Source organism: Microcaecilia unicolor, chromosome 12 (assembly GCF_901765095.1).
Source record: "Microcaecilia unicolor chromosome 12, aMicUni1.1, whole genome shotgun sequence".
Taxonomy (NCBI): domain Eukaryota; kingdom Metazoa; phylum Chordata; class Amphibia; order Gymnophiona; family Siphonopidae; genus Microcaecilia; species Microcaecilia unicolor.
This window is the reverse complement of record NC_044042.1, coordinates 55,398,846-55,412,209: the sequence shown is the minus strand read 5'-3', so window position 1 is coordinate 55,412,209 and position 13,364 is coordinate 55,398,846. Positions and strand designations below refer to the sequence as shown.

Genomic DNA, 13,364 nt, shown 5'->3' with positions numbered 1-13,364 from the left:
ATGTGTTCACATATGGGTGTAAATGCTAGTATTATTCTGCAAATACCCGCTTAGCTCAGTGCATATTTGCAAAGGAGGCTACACAGAGGCGGAGCATGGGCAGGACATAGGCTCAGCTCCCATTTACACATGCAACTTACAGAATAAGTTATGTAGATGCCTGCTGTGCTTAGTTGGTGCAAGTGCATTCACCTCTCAGGCTGGCATAAGTGCCAGTGCCTAAATGTGAGGTGCATTGCTAGTATTCTTCACTAACCTAGGTATGCCCCAGTGGCGTAGCCATGTGGGGCCATGGGAGCCTGGGCCCCCGTAGATTTGGTCCTGGACCCCCCCCCCCCCCACACAGAACGTCAGTCTCAGAAACAGAACAAAGCCTTGCGCTGGAAGAAGAGGACCTCGGCTGGCGGGGCTTGGGGTCCACCGCCAGCAAAGGTAGGCGATGGCAGGTTGGCGGCGGGAGGGGGGGTTGAGAGGGTCGTCGTCGGGGGGGGGGGGGGTCAAAGTTGTTGGTGGTGGTGGTGGCGGGGGGGGGGATCGGTGGCACCGAGGGGCTAAAATGTGCCCCCTCACCTCGGGCTCTGGACCCCCCTCTCGCCGAAGTCTGGCTATGCCCCTGGTATACCCTCCTATCGTACGCCCGCCTGTTGTCTAATTGAAAGTGCCAAGTTATAGAACTGCCATTGTAGAACACTAGCGCAGTTCCGTGCCTAAATTTATGTGTGAGCACTTATGTTGGCCAAATGGCTGGTGCTTGCATCTAACTGTAAATGCAGTAGACTGGACCAAAGTATAGATGCAGGGATACTTAATGTATAGCAAAATCAATTTTCCCAGCAAACTTTCACAAAGTGCCAATTTTCAACTTTTCAACACCATCAGACTTGCAAGCGTATTCATATTCACACTAAAATATTGTTTTTAGTTAGGGGATCCTCAGGTATCGCAATGTAAGTCCTATCAATGATCAGTTTCTTGATATAACACTGCATACTCCTCATTTTTGTATGAAAAATTCAAAAGCTACTTAGCTTAGAAAATGAATGGAACCTCTGCCAACATAGCCAGGTTTCTCAATCTTCAGGGTAGGGATCCAAATTAGCGTCTGCAGTTTTCTCATATATCTTTCATTTTCTAAGCTAATCCTGGCCGGTTAAATGGTTTTAAATAGTGTGTCTAACATGAATGTAACACCTGTTAATCTATGAATCAGATCACGTTAAGTTTAAAGTGTGCTAAAAATGTTTTTAATAAAACAAATGAAAAAAGTCTGAAAATTAGAAAATAAGGCCAAAATTATGAACCCAAACCAAAATGTTTTCCACATGCACATCCTTATAAGATATGTTAGTATGAACTTTTTTTCTACTGGTTGTCCTTTGTAATCAGACTGACAGATTGACAGACTTAGCTCTTATATTGGAAATATCATTTCTCTCTCCCCCCCCCCCCAACTTCTCAAAGCTGTTGTTAACAGCCCAAGTGATATACAGTACAGCATGAGTATTTTAAACTGTTGACTGCACAGTTGTCTGCTTTGCTTTTATTTTTCCCCCATCACTAATTTTTCTTCCATCTTTAGGCACAAGTCCCCATGCCCCGACCAACATCCGTGTCCTGGTCTCAATGACCTCTGCCAACGTGTCTTGGGAACCTGGCTATGATGGCGGATACGAGCAGACATTCTCAGTTTGGTATGGACCTCTGTGAGTCATCCCAGCATGCTTTGCTCTCTGCCTCTTTTTCTTTTCTATTCAATCAGCATTCAAAGTGGGCAAGGGCCATTATGGTGGGATGAGGTGGGGAGGGGCCATGTTTGACTTACAAAAGGGGGAAAGGGAATGCAAGGAAATGTTTGTTCTGCAGTTTTAAAAGTATGTATAATGTTTTGATGCTGAATAAGTAAAGTGAATTGTAAAGAATTTATAGAAATTCTTTTTAAAGAGATGGTGATCCAGTATTTAAAGTCAAAGGCCTTATTTAATTTGCTGACAAACTTGGTCCATGCCATGATATGTTAGTCCATTCCACTTTTCAGCCTCCATTCTCTATGCAGATGGGAATGTGGGAGAAATGACTATTTGGTGTCATAAATGAAATGTTCTGGTTATCAGTCATGTTTAATTCTCTTAAAGCACTAAAGGCCAGCAAAATGACTGTAGTCAAGACTTTACTGGATATATGGCAAAAGCCATGTACACAGGTTAAACAGTGTTTCATCCATGGAAATGGGCTTTTTGAAAAAGATCACCCTGTACAACAGAAGCATTCCTGGGAGGTAGAGGGCAGTGATGTTAGGTTGGGGGCGATGGTAATGCAGGTAGTTTTAGGTTCCAAAACCATGTGCATTGTTCGAGCTGGAAAAAATACCAAAAATACTAGGCCTATATTTCTAGGAATAATACTCATCTAATTTTTTTTAAGTGTTGGTAGAAACCCTATGGTTAAAAATCATCTACAGAGTTAGCGCCAATGTGAAAATTTTTGGTATTTCTCCCATAATGTACGTAGGGCACCGTCATCCTTTATGCTTACTGTCTTAACTTGATGAAGGGGAACATAGCTCTCAATGGCTAGGTATAAAAGTATTAAGCCAGGGCGCTAGATTACCATGGTAACTAGCTATGGTAACCTCTCGCACTGAATACTGTAATTATTTGTGCAACTCATCCAGTCTACAGTTGTAAAACTATTACATTGGGCTCATCACTTCGACCATGTTACACCCCTCTTCCGTCTTGAACATTGGCTCCCAGTCTCCTATCGTGTCCAATATAAACTACTTTTGTTCGTTTTCAAATATCGCTTCCCTACTTCCCTTGCCTACCTAAACAAGCTCCTGATCCCCTATGCCCTTGTACATACCCTCTGCTCCACCTCTGATCATCTGCTTTGTGTCCCCCCTCCCTCAGTTTTGTGTCTGTCATCTACACGAGAGTCTGCCTTCAGCTATCCTGGCCCTAACCTTTGGAATTCCCTCCCTTCCTCTCTCTGAACACTTATGTCCTTGGAAGCTTTCAAAGCCCTGCTCAAGACCTTCCTTTTCACCTCAGCTTTTGATTTCTCCTCCCACCAGTTCCTTTTCCCCCTTCCTTTGCCACCCCCATCTCCTCTTTAATGTTTTGCTTCCCCCCCCCCCCCCAAAAAAAAAAAATCAGCTACTTATGAGCTTTTGTGTTGTAAACTGTTTAGCTACCTGTATGGGCTTAACTTGCGGTATATCAAAACCCTGCAAATAAATAAATAAAAAATGAATTGTGGTGCCTATGGCCTAGGCGGGCATGGGAGAAAGAAAAGGTGGTGTTGTAACACTACTCTAAAGGATTCCTGGTTGTTACTTCATCTTAGCTAGGCTTTTGTATATGAAAGCATGGAATGACTTCCCTATGAGGAAAAGCTACAGAAGTTAGCGTTCTTCGACTTAGAGATGAGATGACTGAAGGGAGATATAATAGAGATCTAGAAAATCATGAGAGAAGTGGAATGAGTAGATGTGAATCAATTGTTTATTCTTTCCAAAAGTACAAATACTAGGGGGCATGCAATGAAGTTACTAAGTAACACATTCAGAACAAATTGGAAAAAATATTTCTTTACTCACTAGGGAATCCTTTATGTGGCGCCTAGCATTATGCCCTATTTCCATTACGATTTTTTGGCATGGCAAAGTGTTATAATGGAAGCAAGATGCCAAAACAGCAGATCTGCACATAACTACACTTACGTGCCCTGTTATAGTATAGTGCCTAAGTGTTTCCACATGGATCTGAAATGGAGGGACATGGGTGGGTCAGGGGTGTTCCCTGAAAATGCACACAGTGTTATAGAATTTGGGAGATCCATGCCCAAGTCTTTCGCTGGGATTTACACCTGGTTTCAGTTGGTGTTAATGCTTGCACCCAAAATTGGATGCAGATTCTGGTGCTGCCAAGCTATTCTATAAAGGGCACCCATTCCAGGATGCCCTTCAATGACGGCCCTACCATTAGGCCAACTGAGGCGGGGTCCTCAGGCAACGCTCTTCTTGGAGCAGCGTCCCCCCCTTCCTTCCTCCACCCCCTTCCCCAAGTTTACCTACTTTTTCTATTTTCCAAAAGACGGCAGTGGCAGCAATTCCAATATACTGCCCTGCCGCCGGAACTGGCCTCTTCTCTTTACTGTGGCCCACCTTTTATGTTTCCTCAGAAGCCAGCTGCAGTAGAGAAGAGGCTGGTCCCGGCAGCAGGACAGCTATGGGAATTGCTACTGCCATTTTGGAAAATAGAAAAAGAAGGTAAACTTGGGGAGCGGGGTGCAGGAAGGAAGGGGAAAGGTGCCAGACCGTGCCCAGGGGGGGGGGGGGGGGGAATCTCATCCCTACCTCAGGCGGCATCTTGCCTTGGGCCGCCCTGGCGCCCTTTATAGAATGTCGTTGTGCACCAATTTTTGAGTACCATTTACTGAATCTAGCCCTCATGTATAATTAAGCTCTGGAATTTGTTGCCAGAGAATGTGATAAATGGAGCTAGTTTAGCAGGGTTTAAGAAAGGTCTGGACAAGTTCCTGGAAGAAAAGTTCATAAACCATTATTAAAGTGGACCTGGGGAAAATCTACTGCTTGTTCCTGGAATAAGCAACATGAAATCTATTTTTATTTATTTTAATTTTAATTTTATTTATTGGTATTTATTAACTGCCTTTATGAAGAGATTCACCCAAGGCGTTGTATAGCAGGTACAGTTTAACATAAAACTTACAAGTTTGTTAACAGTATAGCAATAGTAAAATAACCAAGAATAAACATAAATACAATAAATGATAGATATGATGCTAAAGATTTTCTACAGTACGGCTTACCATATAGCTGAGGTTCCAAGACCAGATATATGATGGGAACAGGATGCATGGTACAGTGTCAGCTGGGATAATTTGATGATTAGAGTGAGAAAGGAAGAAAATAAATAGATAGTTGGGAGTGTGGACTTTCAGTTTGGGAGGCTCACATATCATACATGAGTAGGGGACCCTGAATGCGAAGGACTTTACTGGAAGGATGGGGCATATTTGTCAGAGATAGATAATGACCTGCAGGAAGCTTTGGAGAGGGTGTTGGCTGTAAGAACTGGTATTAAATATTAAATTAAATTGAGTTACTGTTATGGGATCCTGCCTTGTACTTGTGATCTGGATTGGCCACTGTTGGAAGCTGAATACTAGGCTTTATGGACATTAACAGGCTTATTTTCGCAAGAGAAGGGCGCCCATCTTTCGACACAAATTTCAAGATGGGCGTCCTTCTCACAGGGTCGCCCAAATCGGCATAATCGAAAGCCGATTTTGGGTGTCCTCAAAGTTCATGGGGGTGTGTCGGAGACGTAGCAAAGGCGGGACTGGGGCATGCCTAACACTTGGGCGTCCTCGACTGATAATGGAAAAAAGAAGGGCGTCCCTGACGAACCCTTGGATGACTTTACCTGGTCCTTTTTTCCTTATGACCAAGCCACAAAAATGTGCCGTAAATGACCAGATGACCACCGGAGGGAATCGGGGATGACCTCCCCTTACTCCCCCAGTGGTCACTAACTCCCTCCTACCCTCAAAAAAGTTAAAAAAAAATATTTTTCCAGCCTCTATGCCAGCCTCAAATATCATACCCAGCTCCATGACAGCAGTATGCAGGTCCCTGGAGCAGTTTTAGTGGATGCAGTGCATTTCAGGCAGTCGGACACAGGCCCATCTCCCCCTACCCGTTACACTTGTGGTGGTAAACGTGAGCCCTTCAAAACCCACCAGAAACCCACTATACCCACATATAGGTGCCCCCCTTCACCCATAAGGGCTATGGTAGTGGTGTACAGTTGTGGGGAGTGGGTTTGGGGGGGGGTTGGGGGCTCAGCACACAAGGTAAGGGAGCTATGCACCTGGGAGCAATTTCTGAAGTCCACTGCACTGCCCCCTAGGGTACCCGGTTGGTGTCTTGGCATGTCAGGGGGACTAGTGCACTATGAATGCTGGCTCCTCCCACGACCAAATGGCTTACATTTGGTCGTTTCTGAGATGGGCATCCTCGGTTTCCATTATCGCCGAAAATCGGGGACGACCATCTCTAAGTTTGACCTAAATTTCACGATTTGGGCGTCTCCGACCGTATTATCAAAATGAAAGATGGACGCCCATCTTGTTTCGATAATATGAGTTTCCCCGCCCCTTCGCCAGGACGTCCTGCGAGGACGTCCTCAGGAAAACTTGAGCGCCCCTTTCGATTATGCTCCTCCACATCTCTCCCACTTATGTACTAAAGTGTTGTGGAACAAGAATTAAAAAGTTCAGGATTAGAGTTGGGCTATAAATAAACTATGGCAGTGTAGTTTAATTCCCCCCCCTCCCCTAAAAGGGTTATCACAGTGACCAAGAAATCCATGGCTATAAAGGTGACCATGCCTCAAAGCTGGCATTACCATCTCAGCAGGGCTATGTCCTGTACACACAAGCCAAGGGACAAGACAGTAGCACAGTGACATGCTGCTTTGTTTTCCTGCTCAATTTTAATATCATTTCACTAATGTAAATGTTTTTAACTCCCATGGCATTGTCACCCTATTTGCATTTGCAGTACTGATTGATTTCACATGGTAATAGATGGATCACTTAGGAAAGCAAACTCTCTTAAATAGGTTCAAAGTACAGACCTTTAATAGAGGAGAAACTTATTCCCACCTCTGGCAGCTGTAGAACTCACCAGTGCGCGAAAAACATGATTCACGCTAAAAGGTTCCAAGTCAAGTAGGATCCATAAACCTGTGTGTGTTTGGCAGGAGTCATAATCTCAGCCTACACAAACAGCCAGAGCCACTTATTAGCACATTTGTAACAGGATTTGCACTCTTAGGCCCTGATGCTCAAAGCTCCGGCACTAAAGTGAACAGCACCCGCCCCATACAGCAGGAACCTCGCAGAAAAATAGCTCTCCAATACTCAAAGCTAACGGCATTCAAATTATATGCACACTGTGAGACTGAAAGTATGGGGAAGGAACGAGCCTGGCGCAAGCACACAAGAATTTTGCGGTAAGTGCAGCTACTGTGCGCATGAGCCAGGCAAGCCCTGAAGTGAAGCACACATCAGCTCCACTCTTCTGTGCCTTTAAATATAAGCTTTCCAATTTTTTTTCACTTGAAAAGCTTATATTTAAGCACAGAAAACAGGCACCAGTGTGTGCTCTCACTTTCGGGTTTGCTCGGACTTGCACACATCTGTTTTTCAGTACCTGCGATTAGACTCTTGCACGGGCTTCCTTCCATTTCCAAAACAAATGAAAAAAGGCAGATTTTAAAGAGAAAATCACAAGAAATCCTCTCTTCAAACCCCTCAATTCCAGCTCTAAGCTGCCGCTATTTTTCCAGCGCTAAGAGCAGGGTTTGTTTTTACGCTATTCTCTGAGCATTGGGAGGCCATAGCACATGACCTCATTAACATCGGTTTGACTACATTTGCATACAATTTTCTGCCATCTCTGGTATGATTTTTCCTGCTGTAAAGCCCTCTGAGGATTTTGCGTAGATTAACACTGGTGCTAGCCTTGCACTAATCAGCTCTAATGCCAGGGTTAGGTTCTGAGCAGTGGCCTCTTAGACTTGGTGCCCCTTAGCCTTTAGTTCTCTTGCAGAATATTTGCAGTTGGGGGGCAGTTCTATAAGTGGGCACCTTTATTTAGGAATTTTGATGTGGTGCAAGTGAAGGCACCTAAATATGGCAAGAACCTGCAGTATTCTGTAAGTTACGAGCATAAGTGGGAGCCCCGCCTATGTCCTACCTATTTTCCACCCCTGTCTACGCTCCCCTTGCAAATATGAACCATGCAAGTTAAATGGGTATTTGCAGAATAGGGCCTAGGTGCCCCACTGGCATTTATGCAGATATTTGTTAGGGCTAGTATTCTAGACATTTATGAGTCCCAGCCAATATTCTTCCAGGACCCACACAAGATACTTATACAAGTCCTCGCTGTATATTGGCCAGGACCTGTATAAGCAGAGTCCATATCACCCCCCTTCCCCTCCTGGGCTTACCTTCCATCTCTGGTAGTCTAGTGCCTAGTGGTCCTTGGGGCAAAAGCGAACCCCACTTGCTCCTGCCCAACATGGTTCCTAAGTGAAAATGGCCACCATGACCTGTAGTGGTAGTCTCATGATATTACTGCTAGTTCCACCAAACTACTGCAAGAGGCTGCAGCAGCCATTTCTGCCTAGGAACTGCGAGGGGCAGGCGCAAGTGGGGTTTGCTCCTGCCCTAAGAACCACTAGACACTAGAACACCAGGGCTGATAGGTAAGCCCAAAGGAGGGGCGGGGGATTAGATGTCAATCAGGGGCAGGGGCGGACTGACAGTGGCCTGGGTTCCCAGTCAGTAAAGATCATTGGGGCCCCCCCTCAATCCCATCCCATCCTGATGGCCCAGGGCAGTGAGGAGGCCCTGTACTTCCCTCCCACATGCCCGACATTCCTCTCTCCCCTTCATTCCCAGATCTTGGACACCCCCTCTCTCTCCCCCTCTTGCGCTCCCGTCTCCTTTCTATGAACCCCCCCCCCCCCCGTCACCTGGAGCGAGAAAAGATCTTCCAATCCAAGCGGCACAAAGAAGAGGAAGGAGAAGCCAAGTCTGCACTTACTATCCCGAGGCCTGATCCACTGACACCAGAACGTCTCTTTGCTGTGGCATGCCCTTTGGAATAAGGAAGTTAAGTCAGAAAGGAGGTGGATCGCGGCAGAAGTTCTGGCATCAGTGGACCAGGCCTCAAGATAGTTAGTGCAGACTCAGCTTCTCCTTCCCATTCTTCTTACTGCTTGGATTGGAAGCTCTTGTCTTGCTTCAGGTGTTGGTGGTGGGGGTTTCAAAGATGTGAGTGTGGGAGGGGGAGAGAGAGGGGGCGCCCCAGTCCCGGACATGGAGGATAGAGGGGAGAAAGGGATGTCGAGCACGTGGGAGGGAAGTATTGGGCTCCCACTGCCCTGGGCCCTTGGGCACTGCCCGATTGCCCGAATAGTCAGTCCATCCCTGCTTGGGGGAATCGGAGTGGGGAGGGGACAGGAGGAAGGGGTGATTTAGCTTTAGGCCACAACTGACAGCTATTCAGGCCAGTATTCAGTGCCAGGACTTGCATAGCTAACTTGGCAAAGTGAGGATTGCTATTAATGTGGGCCTATGTGCCCAGTTAGCTATGTGGGCACCGTCACTAAATTTTGCCAGCACCAACATAACTCCCGGCTCTTCCTCAACTCCATCCCCGTAACATTCCTTTCCTGCCCAATTGCTTCCCCCCCCCCCCTTTTCTCTTCTTATTTCCAGTTTTTTGTTATCCATTTTGAACCACTGTTCTATGGGAGTTAGCGGGATAGAACCACGTTACATTACATTACACTTTCAGAATGGTCAGTTACTGCAGATATTCAGCGGCACTGCCTGGTTAAGTGCCAATTAATATCGGTGGCTGGCCTACTGAGCATGATTTATGTGGGCAAGGGCTTTGAATATCAGTCATCCCACAGGCTAATGCCTCAACACTAACATTAAAGGCTTAGAAGGCCAGATGTGCTCAGGATTTCTCCAATGGGGAAACAATGGAACAAATGCCTTTACATCTGGCCTTGAGAGCAGAGAAATCCATGCAGAAAACACTTTACCTGTGCATTGCAGCTGTCTTAAAGAACGAAGCCTCACTGTGGAAGCTGACCTGATTCTTATTCTGTCCTATCTCTTTTGTCTGAAATCTTTTAATGTAAAAGGTGACAGCAACCTTAACGATCTCAGCCTGGGGTTTTTTTTCCCCTCTCTTTGTTTCTTGTTTTTTTTTCTCCCCCTTAATTTGGCCAGATGGAGCATTACTGATAGAGGAGAGATTGAAAACCTGCTTCACATATCGATGCTCAAGCTGATCCAGTCAGGTGGGGGTGGGAGGGCTACCAAAGAGGAAGGCTGAGTGAAGAAATACAAAGGACAGAGGATTGAGGGCATGTAAAGGACTGAGCTGGATGGGAGACAGGAGGGGAAGGATACCAGAGAAACAGGTCTTTAGAGAATAGGGGGCATAAAGAGGTGAATAGCAGAAGGAAGGTGAGATTGAGAACAGAGAGGTGAAAGCAGGGAGAAAGAGAGAAAAAACAGACAGAAGAGAATATGAGAAAGAAAGAATGAATTGGGAAAAAAAGAGAGCAGGGAAGACAGGACAAAGAAGGAGTAATGAATACAGAGCAGGAGTAGCAGTAAAGGTATATGTCAGAGGAGAGAGGGAGAAGGAAGACTGAAGTTTATAAATTCCAGCAGCCTGTGCCCTCAAGAATGTGTCCTTGAAAAAGCAGCTGGTCTGTCCTTCCATTCAGAGATCCCTGATCATTTCCTCCACTTTCTTGTCCTGTTCCTCCCTGACAAGTTTCAACTTGCTTTGTAATATCAGCTTCTTAGGGGGGTCAGTTCTGTAACTGAGTGCATCCAATTAGGCACCCATAGAGCGTGTGGTAGGTTTCTGTTCTATAACAGAACCTTGGCACCTAAGTTCCATTATAGAACCCTAGCATAACTAGCTATCGATGTGCCTAATATTTAGACACTCACACCAGCTATAGTGCTGATATAAGCATGTGTGCCTCAGTTCAGTAGGTAGTTGAATAACTTACAATATTCTGTAAATTACCCATATAATTGGGAGCCTCGTTATGTCCTAACCATGCTCCACCCCTGTGTACATGCCCCTTTCAAATATGTGCTATGTAAGTTGAGCAGGTATTGGCAGAATAGCACTTAGGCGCCATGCACACATGTAAATTCTAGCGTTCTAAATATTTACATGTGCAATGTGCCTAAGTTCTAGAATTGACCTTGCAGTAAATAAAGGGTAAATGTTGAGCCGGCGGCACCAGCACCAGCATTGAATATCTGGGAACGTGTGGATGGACAATATTCAGCCTTAAATGGCTAAGGTAAACTGGCCAAGAATAAGAGTATGGGATTAACTTAACTGGTTATGGGCTGAATATCGACAGTTAACTGGTTAAGTGCCCACTCTGCCCCTGGACCACCCACTGAATAGCCAGCTTTGGCTTGTGGTTAGTGCTGATGTTCAGTGGCACTATCCAGTAAAGGGCTGCTGAGTATTTTTGGATAACCTCACATAGCCAATCTAACCGGGAAGGAGCCTCTCCTGCCCGGTTATATTGCCTTGAATATCAATCCCTAAGGTCCTAAATGAGGGTCTCTGTAAGGCAGCCAGTCAGGTTTTGAGGATGTCCAGAGTGAATATGTGTGAGACAATTTGCATGTGCTACCTACAGTGCATGTAAATCTGTCTCATGCATATTACTTGTGGGTATTCTGGAAACCTGGCTGGCTAGGTGTGTCCTAAGGACTGGGCTGAGAACCCCTGCTCGATGATATTTGAGAAGTTGACAATCCTGGGTTTGGCTGAAGTCCAGCTTCAGCTCATGCCCAGACTCTTCCTCTACAGTTGCCAGTTTATGAAGAAGAGCAAAAGTCAGGGAAGGTTTTATTATTAAAGAGCTGGATGCTTGGTGCGAAGCTACTCGGGTCTCCAGCAGTTCCAAAATCCCCTCTCTGTTGCAGAGAGTGTTGACAGACCAGGGTTGGCTTATGTTTGGTTCATCTTGTCTCTTCTGAAAGCTGCAGTGGCTGATGCAGTCCTGTTGCACTGGCTTTTGCTTTATCAGCTGCAAGTGCTGAATGTTCAGGTTCATTTTTTGATCTTAGATGTATGGTGGATTCCCCTCCCTTCCTTCAGTTAGTTCAACTCTGCCTAATTTTCTTGTCCGTCCACCTTTGGAAATGAGTATGTAATGCCCTCATTTTTTACCCATTGAATTAGAGACAGCATAGATGTAGCTTGGGGTGTGCATAGGGGTGGGGGGATTTGCTGGTTTCCTGCTTCTGCTATCAATATGACTTTCTTTCCTTTTGCCTCCCTAAGTAAGCATGCAAACTATACCAGTGGGAGGCAGGATCTGTATCATGAGTAAATCAGTTTGGACAGAATCATATTTTGGAGAACAGTTCTAAATAATGAAACCTGGCTTTTATGTGGTTAAAGTTGAATTAACCTGCATAAAAGATTTTGACTGTTATCTCCTTAATATGTAAATATGTGTGTGGGGAAATAACCCTGTAGTGCTGAGCTCAGCATGAGGATGGGGGAAGAACAGAGAAGGACATCTAGAGGACAGTTGTGGATAGAACGTTTATCATTGCTTCAAGGCCTCCAGTGAATTTCTTTCTCCTTCAGTGAGGAGAACATTATCTGAACATTGACTCCTTTGATTTACACTCCCAGCCTGCTATATTCCTCCAGGTCATCAGTCCAATCAGTTCTGTGGACAATCATCCTTAAAGCCGAATTAATTAGGAGCAGAAATAAGGGGATGGAATGGGAAGCGTTTATGGTGGCAGTGATGTTGCAGGACACTCTAACTTCTAATGGATCAATATTCAAATGCCATGGTCAGCATTTTTATAAATGCCGGCCATGATTTTTTAAATATTTTATGCACTGGCCGCAGAAGAGTTGGCACTTAAAGTGTACAGTGATGATGATTGCCACAACTATACAGATCCCCTTAGCTCTATGGATAAATTTAAAGACTGCGGGGCCAGTATTCGGACTGTAGCAGTTAGTCTGGCTAGCTCTCGCGGTCAGCGCTAAACCTGGATATTCAATTCCGGGCCATTTCCGGTGACCGGCATTGAATATCCGGCTTTTTAAAGGTCGGTTTGAGCATAACTTGCTAAGCTGATATTCAGACTTAGCCAGTTGTGTTCAAACCGGCCAAAATATCCCATGTATTCATGCGGCTAAATATAGTCGCTAAAGTGGGGCTGAAAATCGGTGGATAGCCGCTAACCGACGATATTCAATGGGAGATAGCTGGCTATCCCCCGCTAAATATCGCTGAATATCCGTTTAAGAGGCATTTAATTGGCCAGATGCCGATCCTGGCTGGTTAATTGCTTTTGAATATGGGGGGAGGGAGCCTTTTTGCTGGCCTAAATTATCCATATAACTATCCAGATGGGGGAAATTCTATAAATGATGCTTGGTATTCCGGATTGACACTCTTTTAGAAAATTTGCATTTAACTTTGGGTGCGAGGAGTTACACCAAAGGAAACCAGGTGTTAATTCCAGTGTGCAAGTTAGGCATGGATCCCCCAAATTCCATAACACTGCGCGCATTTTAAGCGAATGCCCCAGCCCCCGTACCCCTCCCATGGCCATACCCCTTTACAGATCTGTATGGAAACACTTAACACGCTGTTCTGTAAATGAGCGTATAAGTGTGTTTTCACATGTATCTTCCATGCAGCCCTTAAAACACTTTTTTTGGTGCA

The 13,364-nt window shown here is 45.3% G+C and overlaps 1 protein-coding gene across 1 annotated transcript in view; it reads left to right on the top strand.

The window, feature by feature from the left end:
• The window catches only part of IGSF9B (immunoglobulin superfamily member 9B), a 179,031-nt gene that overhangs the window by 116,983 nt on the left and 48,684 nt on the right, over positions 1–13,364 (top strand). The window contains exon 13 of the mRNA XM_030220462.1: positions 1,580–1,691. Coding sequence (XP_030076322.1) covers positions 1,580–1,691 — 112 coding nt within the window. The remainder of the gene's footprint in view (positions 1–1,579; positions 1,692–13,364) is intronic.